Source organism: Lithobates pipiens, unplaced genomic scaffold, assembly GCF_037356315.1.
Source record: "Lithobates pipiens isolate NorthernLeopardFrog02 unplaced genomic scaffold, aLitPip1_a1.2 Scaffold_1, whole genome shotgun sequence".
Classification (NCBI taxonomy): domain Eukaryota; kingdom Metazoa; phylum Chordata; class Amphibia; order Anura; family Ranidae; genus Lithobates; species Lithobates pipiens.
The window spans coordinates 216,479,267-216,499,784 of record NW_027507685.1 but is presented as its reverse complement, the minus strand read 5'-3'; the positions used below and the strand labels follow the sequence as shown (position 1 = coordinate 216,499,784).

At 45.5% G+C, this 20,518-nt stretch overlaps 1 protein-coding gene across 3 annotated transcripts in view; it reads right to left on the bottom strand.

Annotated features, from left to right (window-relative positions):
- Window positions 1-7,525: 7,525 nt before the first annotated feature.
- The window catches only part of PLD3 (phospholipase D family member 3), an 80,956-nt gene continuing 67,963 nt past the window's right edge, over window positions 7,526-20,518 (bottom strand). For all 3 annotated transcript variants that reach the window (XM_077482573.1, XM_077482565.1, XM_077482582.1), the window contains exons 9-12: window positions 20,288-20,427; window positions 17,703-17,868; window positions 16,135-16,234; window positions 7,526-9,624 (exon numbers count right to left, since the gene is read on the bottom strand). In XM_077482573.1, the coding sequence (XP_077338699.1) occupies window positions 9,428-9,624; window positions 16,135-16,234; window positions 17,703-17,868; window positions 20,288-20,427 (603 nt within the window). In that variant the 3' untranslated portion in view covers window positions 7,526-9,427. The remainder of the gene's footprint in view (window positions 9,625-16,134; window positions 16,235-17,702; window positions 17,869-20,287; window positions 20,428-20,518) is intronic.

The following is a 20,518-nucleotide window of genomic DNA, read 5'->3' as shown; positions in this document are numbered from 1 at the left end:
TCAGGAGTAGACGGCTCCCACCCGGCCGTATATGTGCATTGGCCGGGTGGGAAGTGGTTAAAGATTGCATTGGAGGGTTTGGAAGGTAGGATTACTAATCTTGTCACAGCTTCCTTAAAAGATAGCAGGAAAAAGGGTAGATCCCCTCCCTCTGCTCTGGCTTCTCTCTCTCAGGTGATCCTTCTGATAAAGAGGAAAGATCCCTATTGGGGGATAGGGATCAGGTGCAGTCTGAAAAATCAGAGGAAGAGGAGAAAATGTCTACCTCTCAGGCCCTCAAGAGGCAGGTTCATTACTATACTGAATTGGTGTGTGCCACATTCAGATTTCCCTCTGCTCAGGCTGCCACATCCTCCGTTTCATCCTTGGGAGCCCGAAAATCCCCACAGGCTGCATACACCTTTCCAATTCATGCATTAATGGATGAATTGTATGATGACTGGGGGCACCCCGATAAACTGTTTTCCCTTCCTAAAAGGTTTTCTATGCTTTATTCTGTGGAGGAAGAGTTCACCAAAAAATGGGAGGTCCCAACCGTTGATGCATCAATTTCTTGTGTGAATAAGAACCTGACCTGTCCTCTGGACAATGCTCAGGGATTTAAAGATCCAACTAAGAAGCTGGAAACATTACTGAAAGCCTCCTTTTCAAAGACTGGTACTGTAGTCCAGCCTACAGTTGCAGCAGTTGGTATGTGCCAGTTCCTCGAGGAACAAGTTAAGCAGATGCTTAGCCTCCTTTCCAGTGAGGAAGCAGAAATTTATGCAGACCTTCCAAAGGTCTTACGTTTCACGATTGATGCCATTTTGGACTCTGTTCCGCAGGCATCTTGTCTGTCTCTCCTACTGGTGTTCATGCGCAGGTCCCTTTGGCTTAGGCATTGGGCAGCTGAAGTTTCATGCAAGAGATACTTAACCGGATTCCAGTTTAAAGGGGAACACCTGTTTGGAGATGATCTGGATAAATACATCCAGAAAATTACCAGTGGTAAATCCACATTTCTACCAGTTAAAAAGAGTAAGCGTCCATCATTTAAACGTTCTCTTTCTCCATCCCCTGGAGCCTCAAACTCCAGGCAGTGGCGACGGCCTCCCCAATCTAGTACTAATCTGGTAAACAGAACCCCAAAGCCTCCCTATGAAGGGGTGCCCCCCCGCTCGGCTGAGTGGGAGGGAAGCCTGCTGCACTTTTCAGAGGCCTGGCAGAAAGATTCAAGACAGATGGGCCTCCACGATGTCTCTGGGCTACAAGCTAGAGTTCCGAAAGCTTCCTCCATCTCGTTTCCTAAGGTCAAGTGTATCCAAGGATCCAGTAAAAAGAAGACCTCTATTTCTGGCCTTAGATCATCTATTATGCCAGAGGGTGATAGTAGAAATAAACCCGGAAAAGCAGGGTTTAGGGTTCTACTCAAACCTCTTTACGGTTCCAAAACCAAACAGGGATGTCAGACCCATCCTAGATCTAAAGGACCTGAATCAATTTCTGCACATTCGCTCCTTCCACATGCAGTCAATCCAATCAGTGGTCTCCACCCTTCAAAGGGGAGAATTCATGGCATCAATAGACATCAAAGATGCATATTTGCATGTGCCAATCTTTCCCGCTCACCAAAAATTTCTAAGGTTTGCGGTGGATCAGCGCCACTTTCAATTTGTGGCCCTACCTTTTGGTCTCGCTACAGCTCCTTGAGTTTTCACAAAAATTCCAGCTCCACCCTTGGCGAATCTAAGGAGTCAAGGGCATAATAGTGACGGCTTATCTGGATGATTTGCTACTGTTGCTTTTCAATGTTGCCTCCCCTCCTTCGCAGTTTTTTGTTCACTATAGATTGTGGAGCAATCCATAGCGTGCCTAAACCACAGTGGACTCAGCACCGTGAGATATTTGGAACAAATAAGTTTGGTTCTCAACCTAGAAAAGTCTTCCTTACAACCTCTAAAAAGGTTGGAATATTTGGGCATGATCATAGGCACCGCTCAAAGCAGGGTAATTCTACCTGGATCAAAGGCCGAAGCTATAAAGGTTTTTGTCCGGCTAGTCATAGCAAAGAGCAACCCCTCCATTTGCCTATGTATGAAGCTACTAGGAAAAATGGTCGCCTATGTCGAGGCTGTTCCTTATGCCCAGTTTCACTCAAGGTCTTTACAAAGAAGCATCCTCTCGCTCTGGAACAAGAGGGTTCAAGCCATGGATCTTCCAATGTGCCTATCCCCAGGGGTACGCCAGAGCCTCAATTGGTGGTTACGGACCGAGAATCTCCTAAAGGGAAGATCCTTTCTTCCACTAGCATGGAGCATCCTAACCACAGATGCCAGCCTGATTGGCTGGGGAGCGTGCACCCAAGGAAGATGATCCACAGCCGAAAAGCTCCTGTCCATCAACATTCTGGAAATTCCGGTAATTTATCTAGCCCTCAAGCTCTGGTCTTTCAGACTACAGGGTCATCCTGTCCAGATACAATCCGACAATGCCACAGAAGTGGCTTACATCAATCACCAAGGAAGCACCAAAAGTCTGGATGCCCAAAAAGAAGTTAATCCCATTTTTTTGTGGGCAAAAAGGCATGTTCCATGCCTATCCGCAGTCTTTATTCCAGGGGTGGAAAATTGGCAGGCAGAATTTCTAAGCCACCAGCAGCTGTGTCCAGGAGAATGGTCTCTGCATCCAGACATATTTCAGAGCATATGTCAAAAGTGGGGTTCCCTGGTTGTAGACCTGTTCGCATCCAGATTCAACAGGAAACTGGACAGCTTTGTGCCAACAACAAAGGATTTGCTTGCTCATGGGTCACATGCCTTAACGGTTCCATGGGATCAATACACTCTGATCTATGCCTTCCCTCCAATTCCACTGCTTCCGCGGTTTCTTGGGAGAGTCAAAAGGGAAGCGAAGTCGGTCATTCTAGTGGCTCCGACTTGGCCCAGGCGACCTTGGTTTGCAGAGATTGTAAAAATGGCAGTAGGGAAGCCTTGGGTTCTTCCACTACGTCCAGATCTACTCTCACAAGGTCCAATATTCCATCCTGCTTTACAAAGTCTGAATTTGACGGATTGGCTGCTGAGACCCACATTCTAAGAAGTCATGGGCTCTCGAATTCAGTCTTTCCACTATGGTTAATGCCAGGAAGCTGGCCTCCAGGCTTATTTACTACAGAATCTGGAAAGCATACATTTTCTGGTGTGAACCCAGGGGGTGGCATCCTAGAAAGTATATAACATGCACTTTTTTCCCCTTAAAACCAGGGGAAAATCATGGGTGCGTGTTATACGCCAATACTCCCGATTTCTGGGCTCTTTGGGCGGCTTTTAGCCGCCTTCAGCCCTTCTCAAGGCTTTCAGGCCGCCTTCGGCCTTTCTCGGCGGCCGAAAACCGCCGAAAGCCGGTGAGTACGGCCGAAGGCGGCTAAAAGCCGAGAACTACCGGGTGCCGCCGAAATACAAAGGACATCTCGGCGGCGCCATTTTTAAAAATAAAATGCAAAGCTGCAATGAGGACAGGCTGCATGACAAGGCTGCAATGAGGACAGGATGCATGACAAGGCTGCAATGAGGACAGGCTGCATGACAAGGCTGCAAATGACACTGACAAGGCTTCAGATGGACACTGATAAGGCTGCATTGATGGGCATTTAAATGTAAGGTTTTTTTCCTTAAATTTCCCTACTAAACTTGGGGTGCGTGTTATACGCCGATAAATACGGTATGTCATTAGCAGGATCCTTGACTTTCTTCGGTTAGGCATAGAAATGAAGTTGGCTTTGAGCACCATCAAGGTCCAAATCTCGGCCTTGCAATGCGCTTAAATCCACCAGTCAAGCCTCCTGTGTGCCCATGGGATCTGAATTTGGTTTTGTCTGCTTTACAGGAACAACCTTTTGAACCACTGCACCATGCTTCTTTAATTCTTTTAACAAAGAAGTTGGTCTTTCTGGTAGCCATATCCTCTGCTTGGAGGGTATCAAAGTTGGCAGCTCTTTCTTGTAAAGAGCCTTATTTGATTATACACAAAGACAGGGTGGGGCTGCGTCCTCACCCAACCTTTTTACCTAAGGTGGTTTCAGGATTCAATTTGAATCAAGATGTGGTCCTACCATCCTTTTATTTATCCTGCAAGAAGGCCCCAAGAAGGGCCAGGCATTATTACAGGCTTATGGTGTAAAGGGGAAGACTCCTCCTTTTCAAGTTAAAGCCCACTCTACTAGGGCTGTTAGTGCCTCTTGGGCAGTGCATCACCAGGCCTCCATGGCTCAGATCTGCAAGGCTGCGACCTGGTCTTCAGACGATACATTCGCTAGATTTTAGCAGGTGGATGTAGGCGGGCAAGAGGATGCCGCCTTCGGGTGCAGTGTACTTAAGGCTGCAGTTTAGTTCCTCTGGTCCGTTGGCAGTCTGTTTCTGATCTGTGTCTCCCTCCCCTCAATTTGGGCATTGCTTTTGGACATCCCGCTAAGTAATGAAGGCTCTGTGTCCCATGATGTATGAACAAGAAAATAGGATTTTTTGATACAGCTTACCTGTAAAATCCTTTTCTTGGGAATACATCACGGGACACAGAGCTCCCGCCCCTCTACGGGTTTTTAAGTGGAAACTTTTGCTTTGCTACAAAACTGAGGTGCTCCCCATATGGTAGGGGTTATATAGAGGAGGAACTCTCCTTAATTGGGGTTGACCAGTGTCCAAATCACCGAAGGTGACTATCTAACCCATTAAGTAATGAAGGCTCTGTGTCCCGTGATGTATTCCCAAGAAAATGATTTTACAGGTAAGCTGTATCAAAAAATCCTACTTTCTTGTACCAGAAACGGGACCTCCTTATTGCCAAATAGGGCTGAAGCATTTGGTCATTGAAATCCGCCCCCCCACACCTTGTAGAGATTGTATTCTTGGACACATATTGGCTTTGCAATGGGACCTAATCTTTGAATCTCAGCTGTAGTGTCATCATGGATGGTGGACATCATGTACACATTTCTGCTATCCTTCCAAGGGCATGAATTTGTTGCTTCTCAATGTTGCCCCCCCTCCTTCGCAATTTTTTGTTCACTATAGATTGTGGAAAGCCCTTCCTTTTCTTTCTAGAGGTTCCGCAGGCCAGGGTTTTAGCAAAGTACAGGTGTTTGAAAAGGGGCAGGCTGTTGTAATAGAGTTCCAGGTATATGTGATAACCTTTGTTCAGCAGTGGGTATGCCAGGTCCCATACAATTTTTCCAGTTGTGCCCATGTAGGCCGGGCACTTAGGGGGCTGGACCCTGGGAATCTCTTCCTTCATATATGCGGAATGCATATAGATATCCCGTGACTCTCTCAAAAAGCATATAAAATGTTACTCCGTATCTGGCCTTTTTGGTAGGAATATATTGTTTTATTCCTAGACAGCCTGAAAAAGGGTACCAGGGACTCATCCACACATATACATACCTCCCAACATTTTGAGATGGGAATGAGGGACACCAACTAGCAAACGTATATAGGCATAGGACATGCCCCCTGCCACACCCCCTTAAAGGAGACTTAACTGAAAAAAAAAGTTTAATTAAATGCACTAGGGTTTTTTTTTTACCACTAGTATTCCTTTATATTGGCCTTTAAGATTTACAAATGCAGCAATTTAGAATTTGGATGAATGGTTTAGCACTGGGAAACACTTTTTGAAAGATAAAACATGCATTTTATATGCATCTACATAGGTCAGACCAAAATGAGGGACAAATGAGGAGGAAAGAGGGACAGAGGGACACTACTCCAAATCAGGAACAGTCCCTCGAAATCAGGGACAGTTTAGAGCTATGCATATATGCTGGTCAGGGACATAGAGTTCTGCAAATCTTTGGGGGGGGGGGGAATTTATGAGTTGGCAAAATTTACATAATTTATCATAATTTGGATGATTTCAGGGAGGGCACTGGGTGTTGTCGCTAAAGTGAAGGAAGCGCATTATTATCTCATATCGGGACCTGGACATACGGCAGAATAAATGGGCCTATGGTGGATGGGGTTGGTGGACCAGTAGGCATGGCCTTAATTTTTTTTTGTAAGCCTCATGTTTAAGGCGAGGCCCATAAACAATTTGCACTCCTCCAAAGTCAAATCTCTCCACTCAAAACGGATGGGCATATGATCATTGGGAGTTGTTGGTAATATGCTGCTGGGCATATAGATTGGTCTGGTTCATGATAAATTGCAGCAAAGTGTCAAGCAAAAATAGATACAAACAATACATTTCTGAGAAATTCTGGGTATTGGCCTGCGCACCTGGCTGTGCGGTGAAAGGGGGAATAATTAGAATAATTGGAAGGCAGTCATGTTGGGTTGGTATGACCATCTGGGACCCATGTAGCGGCTCTGACTCTTGGGGGACGTGACACTCCAGTGCTGGTAGTTGGGGGGATTTGAAATTCCTGTGCTGGTACCCAGGGGTGATAATGCTAGGCCTGGGCATTTGTTCTCTGGGTCTTTTGCTGGCGGGAGAGCTGGTACTGGGCCTGGGAATTTGATCCTGGGGTCTATGGCTGGCGGCTGCTTGGTTTCCCCTTTTAGGAGGGACCCATTCTGCCTCTGATTAATTTGCTGATCCACTGCTATTGGTTCAAATGCTGAATTTAAATCAAAATCAGAACTGGCATTGGAATCTGATGAGAACTCTCTGCTGCTCTCATTAGTCAGGGAGAGGATCTGGAATGCCTCCTCGCTACTATATACTTTTTTGGACATGCAGCTGATGGATGTGCGACAGGGGGGCAGATGACGGTCGCTGATGGCAGTCTCTGATGGTGCCTGGTGCACCTTATGGGACTGACAGGTGACAGGTGATGACCACTGATGACGGTCACTGACGGGTGACAGGTGCACCTCTGACGGTCACTGATGGCAGTCTCTGATGTGACAGGTGCACTTTATGGGCACTGATGTGGTGACTGGTGCAATGGGGGGGAGTGTAGGGGCAATGTGACAGGTTCTCCATTTGCGTTGTGCTTGTGCAGTATAATACAAACAGAAATCGGTAACTCACTGCTCCTGGCTCTTCTCTCCTCACACTGGAAACTGGTGTGAGGAGAGAAGAGTCAGTAACAGACCGTTACTGGTCTGTGTTTACATTTTGTGATTGGCTGTGAATGGATCACAGCTGATCATGTGGTAAACAGCCACCGGCCATTGGCTGTTTACCATGCTCGGTGATGAGTGTTCTTAGGAACAAGCTGCCACGACATCCCTGCTCGGCGTGCTCCTGATTGTGCGCATGCGCTGTGGTCATGGAGGAAGTACCATCTGTGATTAGCTGCGACTGGATCACAGCTGATCATGTGGTAAACGGCCATGCCCATTGTGCGCACCGGATCGTGCCCATGCCCTATTTAAATGGCCAGACGTCATATGATGTCCGCCCAGAATGAGAGCCACACCACCCCTCACATTTGATGGTGGGCGTGCGACAATTCGCAAAAAATTACCCTGGCATTTTGCAGCCAAATCCTCCGGGGCTAAAGTGGTTAAAAATATTTAATACAATCAAAATAAGAACACAAGCATTTTTCAAACTATAACACTTTATTTAAAAAGGAGACCAGCTCTGTGTCAAAATTACAAGAATGCTTTTTTTTTTTTTTTACATTAGACCTGAATGACCTGTGGTTTCAATGAGGAACTGCTTGTTTTGTAAACTGTTCAGATCATCCATTACACTACAAGCAGGTTTGTTCTATAAAGTACAAGGAAGGAAACTATCTGTACAATAGTAAGATAGCACCTAACGTAACAGCCTTGAAAAAGAATAAACAAAACAAAAAAAACAAAAAAAATGTTCCCAATGTAGTGCAAGGCCTCACTAGGTTTGGCATTACACCTCACTGTACTCAGTTTTAATAAGCAAGTCGTTTGTGAAAAAGATTGGATACCCGAGATCCTGCAAGTAATAGCATTTCCTATTTCAGGTGAGAAATGCTAAGCCACCGCTTTGCAATTAGCAGCAGTGTGGACAATCTGCCATGTGCTCCTTCATTTGGGTGTTCAGCTGCCCATCTAGAGTGCAGAAGGCATGCACAGATTACACAGGCAGTCTGATGGCAAATTCACGGAGCACATGGCAGGCTGACCATTTACCAGAAGAGGGGTTACTGGCAGGATCTAAAAAAGGTAAGACATTCTGAAACAGATTTACAAACATGAATTTGCTTAAGAAAAAAAAAAAAAAAAAGTGTACAGTCAGGCCTGTTGCCATTTATGCAGAAAAATAAATTAAACGGACAAATACACAGATCCATTTTTGTTTCCATTCAGCCTGTTGACTAAAATATAGAGAAATTTAACACATGCTAAACAGCACAAACCCCTGTCGGCTACTGTATATTGACAGCTGGCACCAGCAGCTGTCAGAATACCCAAACAAAGGCTGCATCTGATTGAATGTAGGCACGGTTTTAATTGAATAGGACAATCAACTTTTGTTGAGCTAGGTGGTGCCAACAGTGCTACCCACAGATTACATTTCAAAATTTGAGCTGTGTGTGGCAGCCTTAAAGTGATTGTCAAGTCTCTTTAAAAAAATAAAAAATAAAATAACAAACATGTTATACTTATCTGCTCTGTGCAGTGGATTTGCACAGAGCAGCCCAGATCCTCCTCTTCTTGGTTTCCTTTTCGCTGCTCCTGGCCCCTTCCTCCTGTTGAGTGCCCCCACAGCAAGCAGCTTGCTATGGGGGCACATGAGCCGAGCTGCAGCTCTGTGTATTCATTCAGACATGGAGCTGTGGTTTGGCCCCGCCCACTCCTGATTGGCTAATTGACATCAGCAGGAGCCAATGGTGCCGCTGCTGTGTCACAGCCAATCAGTAGGGAGAGTCCCGGTGATCGAGGGACTCATGGACGTTGCTGGATAGAGAGGGTGCTCAGGTAAGTATTAGGGGGGCTGCTTCACACAGAAGGCTTTTTATTTTCATGCATATAATGCATGAAAATGAAAACCCTTCTACCTTTATAATCATTTTAAGGATTCAGCTGAAGCCTCCAGTCCTAGAAAAAGACCAAGTGGAGGGCAGAAAAAAAAGGTCAAAAACCCCTTCAATATTTTTTTTTCTTAAACATATTCATCAAATGGAAAAGATTGGGAATGTGTTTCTATTCACAATAAAGTTTTGTTCTAAAAAGCTGGTATTAGTTTTTCTTTTTGATCTAACTTTCATTTACAGGCAAGGAGCCAAATACCTAATTATATATAAACTATATCCCTCTACATTCCCACACCACTAAAACCATATTAAAAAATAAACTTTGGCATCAAATTAAAATTCCCACTGGAATCACAGGAGGTGGACAAATGTCCACTATGTGTTGTATCCCAAACACAGCAGATCAGTGTGCTCATCTCTAGTGGTCACTGCTGTAAGGAACCATGCCGGGGTTCCTAGGTGTTGTACTGATCACCTCCAAAAAGGTCATTGGAAGAGGCACTTCTTTTTAAATCCGATCATTGTTTTAATGGGGTGGCTGTAGTTGGAAGTCCAGTCTCTCATGAACACATCGTGGAGCTGTTTCTGCATAGTGTTTGTGGTGTTGGTGGCGCAGGTCTGATTCACCACCAGTGCCGATCCCGCTGTGCGAATGAAATAGTCTCCAGACCAATTGGAGGTTCCTGAGAAGAAAAAGTCATAAATCAAATGTCTGTATCCTTAACTAATGAGAAAAACACACACACACACATCCCCTAGACAACAAATAACTATTAAAATCATTAATGGACATATTTATACCGTATTTCCAAGAACCTGAAAAATAGGATCTTTTTCATCATAGTTGCCTGAAAAATCCTTTTCTTTGAGTACATCATGGGACACAGAGTCAGTCTAATATTCATTACCTGCTGGGTTATACTCTCCAGGTGAATGGACACTGGCAGACCAAAGGTCTTTAGACAGGAAGTGATCCCCTATAAAACCCCTCCCACACAGGAAGCGCTTCAGTTTTTTAGCAAGCACAGAATCCTCAAAAAAGAGGGGAGGGATCTCTGTGTCCCATGATGTAGTCAAAGAAAAGGATTTTACAGGCAAGTATGATGAAAAAAATCCTATTTTCTTTTTCATACATCATGGGACAGGCTAATATTCATTACCTGCTGGGACATCCCAGAGCAATAGCCTTGAGGGGAGGGAGACACCCTGCCAAACAATAGCCATCAGAACTTATATGGCAGCTCGCAGTACACTGCGGGCTGAAAGCTAAATCCTCGGCTTCTCAAACATCCACTTGATAACATTTTGTGAACATATGCACTGAAGACAAGGTAGCAGCCTTACAAATCTGAGCCACAGATACCTGATGGCGAAAAGCCCAGGAGGTTCCTACACCCCTGGTACAATGAGCTCTCACACTAAAAGGGAGGAGCTTTATGTTTCAGACCGTAGGCCTGAAGGATCAATTGATGAAACCCAATTGGCCAGGGGCGGCCTGTCCATAGGGGGGCGCCTGGGTGCAATTTGACGGTGACACGCTGCTGCAATCTGATGGTGACACATGCTGCTGCAATATATGGCGACACATGTTGCTGCAATATATGGCGACACATGTTGCTGCAATATATGGCGACACATGTTGCTGCAATATATGGTGACACATACTGCTGCAATTGATGGTGACACAGGCTGCATTTGGTGGGACACAGGCTGCATGTAAGGAGGGACTCCGCTGGGGACACCTGATGGCATCTGGTGGCAGGCGATGTGGCTAGTGACACGCTCAGGGATCCCACTAATTCTGCATTATGGCGAGTTGAATGATTTAATTTTATATTACAATGTTATAATAGAAATAATGCGCTTCAATCATCCTGACACCATAACAACCATGGTGCCGGGATGATTGAAGTGCTAACAGCATTTGAAATATCTTTATCTGCTGATTGTTAAACTTTCTAGAATACACATATTTCTATTGTTGTGTAGGATCTGTCCTTGCTGTCCCTCCATCCCTCTCCCTCCGTCCCTCGTTCATCTCAGACACTAGCCACACCACCTTAGAGCCACGCCTACTATTTTGCTGAAACTACACCCATTTTCACCAAGTGGGAGGGGTCAAAAAGGAAGGATGACTGGAACCCCCTCTTTCCGAATCCTGATAGGAATCGGAGGGAAAGCATAAACCAGGGAGTACTGTCTCCATGGAACTATCAGAGCATCTGCTAAGATTACCAGAGAATCTCTTGTTTGGGACACAAATTGCTGTAGCTTGTTGTTGAACCTGGATGCCAAAAGGTCGACCTTTGGACATCCCCAATGCTGGAAAATTTCCTGGAACACCCCTGTGTGTAGGGACCATTCCCCCAGGCAGATCTGCTGGCGGCTGAGAAAGTCTGTCTTCCAGTTCTCTACTCCTGGGATATGGACAGCCGATCTAAATCGGCACATGTCCCTCTACCCAGGCAAGTATGTGGTTCAGCTACTTCAGAGCTAAAGGACTCCTGGTTCCTCCTTGGTGGTTTATATAGGCCACTGCAGTGGCATTGTCAAACTGAACCATCACCGTCTAGGACCATAGGGCCAGTCGTACTGCCTGTAATTCCAGGACGTTGATGGGCAGGATCTGTTCTGTCCCTGACTATTTCCCATTAGCTGTGTGCCCTTCTAGGGTCGCTTCCCAGCCTGAGAGACTGGTATCTGTAGTCACTACTCTACAAGTTACCGGGAGAAAGGATTATCCTTTCGCAGGATCTGTTCCTGCAACCACCAGTTTAGGCTCAAGCGTACCCGAGGAGATAAGCACATTGGATAATCCAGGGCTTTTCCTCTTCTGGATACCCTCAAAATGCCCCTGCAGCTTGCCCCTGAGCCTAGCGCCCTTTTGGTGGCAGAACCGCCTTGTCGAGGAGACATTGGAGGATTGGAGTCCCTGAGGTAAACGAGGGATGTCTGGTGCTATTCTTCACAGGAAGTAGAAAACTCTTCCCTCCGGAAATCTTTTGGATTTATTTGTCCAAATGATCACCAAATAAACGTTCCCCATGAAAAGGGAAACCTGCCAATAACTTTTTACAAGGAAGTTCGCCTGACCAGTTCTTAAAGTGGTTGTAAACACAGCCTATATTAAGGTTTACCTGTAGGTCTAAGAAATATCCCCTAAACCTACACGGTTTTGGAGATATTTGCCGAAAGACAGGCACCTCTGTCGCATGCGCCGTAGACAGCGGCATGCAGGCGCACTGAGCGCGCCACAGTTAACGGCGATATGCCGCGAGTAGCGGCTCCCGTGCGCATGCGCGGGAGTGACTTCATCACGGCTCCGACGAATGACAGCGCCGGAGCAGCGAGACCCACCAAGAAGATGGAGGCTCCGGACTACAGGGGACAGCGGTGACTTCGCTGGCTCCTGTGTCAGGTAAGTGACACATAATGGACTACTATGCGATGCATAGTAGTCTAGTATGCTTTACCTTTGCAGGGAATCAAAGAGGAAGTAAACCCATCAGGGTTTACTTCCTCTTTAAGCCCCAAGAGTCTGCGCATATAAACAGACGAGAGAGACAAATGAGAAACCTACTGTATTGAATCCTTTAAGGCGTCAATAGCAAAACACAATGCTGGAGAAATATCTGTCTTACTTTCAGGCAGATCATCCTCCTGGTTAGACTCATCAGGCCGTTTGACCTGATCCTTTACGGACTGGCAAATATCAATTGCTGCAACAGCTGGCTGAATAGCTGAACTGGCCAAAGAAAAGGAAACCTTTAATAATGACTCAAATTTCTTGACAACAGGGTCTTTCAAGCCCTGTGGGTTATCTACCAGACAAGTTAAGTTCTTGGTTCAGGAAGAGACTGCTGGGCATGCTCCTTTTTTTAACAAACTTTTCATCCATGGGATATAAAAGGGAAAACATCTTAGGAGGAACAAAAATCCTGTCAGGATGTTCCCAATCAGCATACACCGCCTGTTCCAACAGGGGGTGTAGGGGGAAAGCCTGTGCGGCCTGAAGAGGGATCCCAAAGAGGACCAGGGGGGCTCAGTCACCTCTGCAAGAGGCAACTTAAAGGCAAAACGAACCACTTCGGTCAGACTCAGGATCAAAAGCCTCTGCCACTGAGAGGCAGACGTCAAATGGATATCTTCTTGTCCAGATTGCTCGGAAGCAGACTCATCTGCCGGGCCCTCCACAGAGTCCTGAGCTTTAAGCGCTTCCCCATCCTCAACCCATTCCTGCTCCAGACCAGGAGACTCCTCCACAGAGTCCTAAACTTTAAGCTCTTGCCCCATCCTCAATCCATTCCTGTTCCAGACTGTGAGGCTCCAGAGAGGGGATCTGTCACGCTTCCTGCTGCCCTGCGGGATGGAGGCAATCATGCCAGCAATCCTGTGCTCTAACCCGGCTAGGGCCGAGGACAGTTCATCCTTAGAGATAAAGGGTGAAGCAGTAGCGTTGACTGTAGGCACAATACCAGATAGGTGCAGTGGCTCAGATTGCCTGGAAGCCTCTGGTCTTTCAGGGGATACAACACTAGGGATACTACTAGGTTCATCAGTAACTACCGACGACATCGTGTGCCCTTCCCTGTAGTGTTAGTCCCGCTCCTCTTTTTTGAAGACATATACCAGCCACAAAAAGAGTACTTGGGTGTAGTATTAAAACACCTCAGAAGGGAGACCCTTTAATAGGGCTCGCCAAGCCTTTAGCCTGCCAAGCAACACTTGGTGACTCACGGGACCCGGGTAAGGAAAAAATGAACCGCTGAAAGTGTCTGTTCAGAGCCTGAAACAGAAAAAAGGCCACTGCGCATGTGCAGCAAAGCCGCATGCGCCATGGCCAAATAAACTGCTAAGTCCCGCAGCGCCTTGGCCCCCAAACAACAACTGCTGAGAATAGCGGCACTCTTCGAACGCACGTGCGCCCTGGTGAATGAAGGCAAAATGGCGCACCGTCGTGCACCATCAAAAAAAGTACACCACAGCTAGCCCAAAACTCCCCCGTCTGGTCGTCGCACATAGGTGTCCAGCCTCTAGCTAGCTTGACTGATTTTTACAAATCACTGGGACACATTTCACTTACCTGTCCAGGAGCAGGGCACCTTAGAAACTAAGAGGCCAATCTTCACCCGTCACAGCAAGTTCCTGTCACTTGAGGACCTTCAAGGACTGGGTACCTTTTTCATGTTTAGGGTCCACTCCCTTGGACCTGTACAGCATCCTGCAGGAATGCCTTAGCGCTGTAGTATCCAGGATTCCACTTTGCAGGGTCCAGCGTCTGGAGGCCGCATTACAGGCAAAACCTTGCAGGATCTTGAATCTTCTTGATTCATTTAAGAACAGTTTGTGGGACTAGAGACCTGGAGCTCACAGAGCTCAAACAAGCCATGCCATCCATCTTGCAGACACTGAAAAAACTGAAGTGCTTCCTGTATGGCAGAGGTTATATAGGGGATCACTTCCCATCTAAAGACCTTTGGTCTACCAGTGTCCATTCCCCTGGAGATGGAGTATAACCCAGCAGGTAAGGAATATTAGCCTGACTCTGTGTCCCATGATGTATGAAAAAGAAATACCTTTTTTTGTCACCCCTTCGCCATGAAAACATGGAGGGTCCCCTACTATCAACACCTCCCTGGTAGACTGAGCTTATGATGAAAGATGAAAGAAGAGGTTACTCAGATGTCAGAACATTCAAAAGATCAAGCAGCTAAGTAATGTGCAAATCTTAGCTTTTCCTGCACCGCTGGACTTCGTCCCTCCAGGTGCCCAATCTCTTTTTTGGGTAATGAGGTTGCCCACTACATTAAAGGACTAATGGGGAACTTGGGAGATAGAACAAAGGTAGGTTCACCTTTACAGAAAAATGTTAAAGTGACCTTAGTATCACTCTATTTTAAGAAGAATAATATCAGCCCCTACCCTGTCCACCTTTAGGAGTTCCCTGAAAACTCATTTATTCAGGGAAGCCTATCCCACACCCACCTAACTGTCCCCAAGCCACCCCCATCAAATCATTCTCTGCAGCCATTACCTTTTGTACCACCACCCCCTCCCTTTAGAATGTAAGTTATAGGAGCAGGGCCATCCTGTACCTTTTGTAGTGTACTGTAATTGTGTTGTCCTCCCTATACATTGTAAAGCGCTGCGTAAACTGTTGGCGCTATATAAATTGTGACTAATAATAATAATAATTCTTCATTAAAAAAAATAATATAGGCAGTTTTTGCAGACCTTCTTTTGGAAAAGCAAATTGCCTGCCTATCATGTTGACCCTCTAAGCCCTTGTACATACGGTCGGAGATTCCGACAATCAAATCCGTCGGAGTAATTCCGACGGATTAATTCCGGAAGAAGTCCGGAAGTGATGTTGCATACACACGGTCAGACTAAGTTGTCGGAAGTTGATGTTATTTCCTTACGATGGGACTACGTTCAGGCTAGTAGCCAATAGCTTTGGTCTAGGAATTTGATCTGAGCATGCGTGGCACTTTGTCCGTCGGAGTAGGCTACACATGATCGGAGTATGTCCGATCGGAGCATTTTGTCGGAAAATTTTACCGGCAAGTTGGAAAAATTGGTCCGTCGGATATTCCGACAGAAACAGCCCGATGCAGACCACACACAGTGGGAATATCCGACAAAACGGTCCGATAGGAAACATTCCGACGGAATCTCCGACCGTGTGTACAAGAGCTAACACTTACACAGAACAATCATATATGGAATGGAGGAGTCATAGCTGCATACAAAGAGCAGCAAAGCCAAGCAACTAGCAACAGGTCGCTTTAACAAATCAGTTCATGTAAAACTAGCTTTCGATGCCAGGCAGGTAAAACCATATCAGGTCCTTTTATTTCTCGAGTGGCCAAATCTGTGCATTTTTTGCTCCCAGGCCTTATCCAAGTTGCACTCTGTTTTTTTTCCATTTATTTTGTACTGGACCAGAATAATAAGAGGTGGCGCGTACAAAGTCAAAGAGCGAGGAGAAAAAAAAAAAAGTGACAGAAAGCTAGTTATTGGAATCATCCTATATAATAGACTACTAGATAAAATGGATTTCACCACTATATCCAGTGTCAATTCTGGGAAGAATGACCCCTTTACCACTATTAAAAGAACCCTTTAAATTTGTGCGCTCGTTGATGATCATCTTTACCCTGGCAGTGATAACTTTTGCTAGGCATACATACCTATATAGGCCACTCTGTCAGTCACCATATATTTGTTGTGATTCACTCTGGAAAAGGGGATATGTTTTTGCTCCGGTGATACAGGAACCACAAAAATTTTCTGGAAAAACAAGGACAGAGTTCAAACAATGGCACAAAAAATAAAAAATAAAAAAAAAGGAAAGCAAGCTTACAGCATATTAACACAAAGCAAGGGTGGTTATGTCATGATCACCAACTCGTCCAATCAGAGTATGTTTGCAAAAAAATGCAAAGTATTCTGTTAATGGTGTCTGTGTCTAGCGAGGTGCCCCCTTTGATTACCATGCAACAGGGCAGCTTCTTGGCATGGGACCCATAGGACGGCAATCACTATAGTAGGGGCAACTACTACAGCGATTCTCTGCTTCCACAGGTATGGAATATACATAATTACATGCCAAGTGATGTAAATGACAAAGATATAAACTGGCCCATAGCAGAAATAAAAAAAAAAAAAAAAAAAAAACTTGCTCAAGTCAAGTCCATAGGGGGTGTGCAGGTGTGAGAGCCGACCACATAACTTAGTCATACGGCAGCAGAGCGGTTCTCCTGCACCGGATCACTTACTCCGTACAAGATCCGCCACTTACGGGTGGGGGTGCTCCGGCCATGGCTGTACTGTGATTAGATGCAGCACAAGCCAATAAGCAGGTGCCGGCCAATGGATGTCTGCCGGCACCCACTGATCAGCATAGAGAGGGGTTGGACAGAGGGTAGAGCTCTGTCCTGATGGGGGAGTGACATCCTTCTTAAAAAAGCCAAATCACTTCCCTTAGTAAAAACACCACACAAACTACACACAAAAATACTGGCTAGGCACACACTTAACCCTTTGATCGCCCTAGATGTTTAACACCTTCTCAGCCAGTGTGATTAGTAAGGTGACAGTGTGTATTTTTAGCACTGTATTAGTGTCACTGGTTCCCACAAAGTGTCAGGATGTCTGCCACAATCTCACAGTCCCGCTTTAAGTCGCTGCTTGTCTTCATTACTAGAATAACAAAATATCTAAAAATTCTAGTATATAACCCATAGTTTGTAGACACTATAAAACTTTTGCACAAACCAATCAATATACACTTATTGTGATTTTTCTTTTACCAAAAATATGTAGCAGAATACATATTGGCCTATATTTATATAGAAATTAGATTTTCTTTTTACTGGATATGTTTTATAGCAGAAAGTAAAAGATATATATATTTTTTTGCTAAAAATCTAGCACAAAAAATAAACGCAGCGGTGATCAAATACACCATAAGAAAGCTCTATTAAGGGGGGGGGGGGGGGGGGACATACATTTTATTTGGGTACATCATTGCATCATCGCAATTTTCAGTTAAAATAACGCAGTGCCGGATTGCAAAAAAATGGCCTGGCCATGAAGGGGGTTAAATCTTCCGGAGAACAAGTGCTTATATAGCAAACCTGTGCTCAAGTATCAGTTCAAACACAAGTCACACAAACAACAAAGGTGGTTGCTGCCTTATCAGTAGCACTCCTTGCTGTCACATTATAACTTCCCCTCCCTTCCTGGGGTGACATACCACTTCTACGTTGTAATGGGGCTTGCTACTATTCAGAGCAGCCAAGGAGCTCAAGAAGGGGAACATCGGTGGTTTCGAACTTGCCCAGCAGCTTATCAACAGTCGTACAGATACATATCTTTCATAAACTGCTTTCCTTAGATGATTATCAATTTCCGGCCAGTACCTGAAATAGGAAAATAAATTGTGCATCAATGTGGGGAAATCAAGGCAAAATTTACAAACTTAAAACGTTAAGTCATTGTTAAACACAAAGCTCTAAGACCAGAACGTGCTTCTGTGATAAGAGAGGAGCATACTTCCCCTTTGCAAGACACAGTGGGGGGGGATTTACTAAAACTGGAGAGTCTAAAATCTGGAGCAGCTCTGCATCGAAACTAATCAGCTTCCAGTTTTTTTTTTCAAAGCTTAAATTTAATAAATTGAAGTTAGAAGCTTATTGGCTGCCATGCACAAATGCACCAAATTTTGCACTCTACAGTTTTAGTAAATCAACCCCAGTAGTTCAAACTAGTAAAGTTATTCTGTGAACTGCTGGAGCTATCCCAAAAAACACTCAATAAAGGACTTCAGGTTACCTTAGAAAAAAATTGATTGGTTTTGATCAGTTTTATTTCTTTGGTTTTATAGACGGATACCCACACAAAATCTTTACCTAAAGTGGAATTAAAAAAAAAAAAAAAGGACAGGTAGAGGTTTTATGACAATAGAAACCCTATTGGTCTCTTCTGTCATAAAGGCTTCTGTCTGGCAGTCAGCTATAATGTGCGCTGAGTCACGCATGCGCTGTTCAGCGAACATTTACGGTACCTCCCCCTGTTCCATGATAATATGAATCCTCTGCACATACGCAGGAGTGAGGTCATCACAGACCGGCCATTCAAGTGGCTGAACAGACCGACCAAGGAAGACCTCTTCACAGCCAGTGATTACATGTGATGGTTTGTATGTCTGAAAAAAGAGCCGGAACTTACCCTCTGCTGGTTTTCAAATATTAAAATTAAAAAAAAGCAGAACATTTCTGAACTGAACATGCTAAAAAAAAAAAATATGTAAACGACTAGGGATGCCCCAAAATAATCAGCCAAAAATAGGGTTATCTGCATTTTAGATAAAAAAAAAAAAAGTAGAAAGTAGAAAAATAAATAAATAGGTGTTGATAATGGCATGCTGCATCCCATCGACTTCAATGCAAAAACGCCCCCTATTGAGTTCAGTGCCAAAATCGCATCACATTGCCTTCAATGCAAAAACCTGCCCATTGACATCAATGCAAAAAACAAACAAGACTTTTTTTTTTTTTTTTTTATTGTCCGGTTTTGTTTTGGACCAATTGCATCCTGAATTTTCTACTTCAATTTCGGCGCACCAGTATATACACAAAACCTTTATTCTGTGTTTTATATGATTTTCCTTTATCCTTACGGCCAAATCAAAATACTTAGAGGAGTGTTCTGAACAGGACTGCATCCTCTTCCAGTCATTTTGTGCAATAGTCTACTATCCACACCCTGTGTAATACCTCCAGAAGACTGCCATAATGGGTATATTTCTATTTGGAAGGGCTGCTCGGCATAATTTGCACAGAGCGGCCCCAGCATGTGTATAAATTGCTGTATTCAGATCTGTGGGGGTGGGAATCGCTGGGTTACAGAAAAACAAGTTCAGGATTAGGTTTCCAGTAGCCAGGGGGTTTTACACAACAGGATTGCTGGTGATGTGACGAATACTGTCCCCAGTCGGATAGTGTCCACCTTGTACTGTGTTTGTGCAGTACGGAGGACAAGGAGACGCCGAAGGTCTCTGAAGATGAACGGTGCCTGCGGCGTGAGTCCAGGTTCAAGCCCCACCATCCAAGTGGACATAGAGTTAGAATAAAAAATAGCAGAGTGAAGCGAGGCTGTGCCCGATGCGTGGCGAGCAAAGCGAGGCCGTGCCCAATGCGTGGCGAGCAAAGCGAGGCCGTGCCCGATGCGTGGCGAGCAAAGCGAGGCCGTGCCCGATGCGTGGCGAGCAAAGCGAGGCCGTGCCCGATGCGTGGCGAGCAAAGCGAGGCCGTGCCCTAAGCGTGGCGAGCAAAGCGAGGCCGTGCCCTAAGCGTGGCGAGCAAAGCGAGGCCGTGCCCTAAGCGTGGCGAGCAAAGCGAGGCCGTGCCCTAAGCGTGGCGAGCAAAGCGAGGCCGCGCCCTAAGCGTGGCGAGCAAAGCAAGGCCGTGCCCTAAGCGCGGCGAGCAAAGCAAGGCGAGCCCGCGAGGGGCCCTGTTACTATGTGCTACCGTATGTCCACTTGGATGGTTGGGCTTACACCTGGACTCAGTGCGCAGGCGTCCTTCTTCTGAGACTTTCGGAGTCTCCTTCTCCTCCGTACTGCGCAAGCGATGCGCCTGCGCAGTACGGGGCGGACACTATCCGATGGCCGGACAGTTGTTGACAGAACGCCGGCACCCAGTCTTTGCCAGGATATCAGTAAAAGAAAAGGCAGGTTGGCTGGTACGCCAGTTTTCTGGACATTCAGATTTGGCTGGTTTCTACCTTTATGTAGTATAAACTGTGTAGCATTACAAAATATTATAAAGACAATATTACCTCTTGGGTTCACTAAACTCCTCCGTGGGGGTATAATCCATAACCGAGATATAGACAAACTTCTTGGCATCATCTATAACACTCAAAATGGCATCAATGTCTTCCGTCCTTCCCTTTGCAGAAAGTGGTGGAGGAGAGCTCTGGTGGGGGAAAAGAGAAGAGATGTCTTGTAAAATAAACTGGCAGTTCTTATAATGTAAATGAACATGGTATGCTTTAGGAACTGGGTGG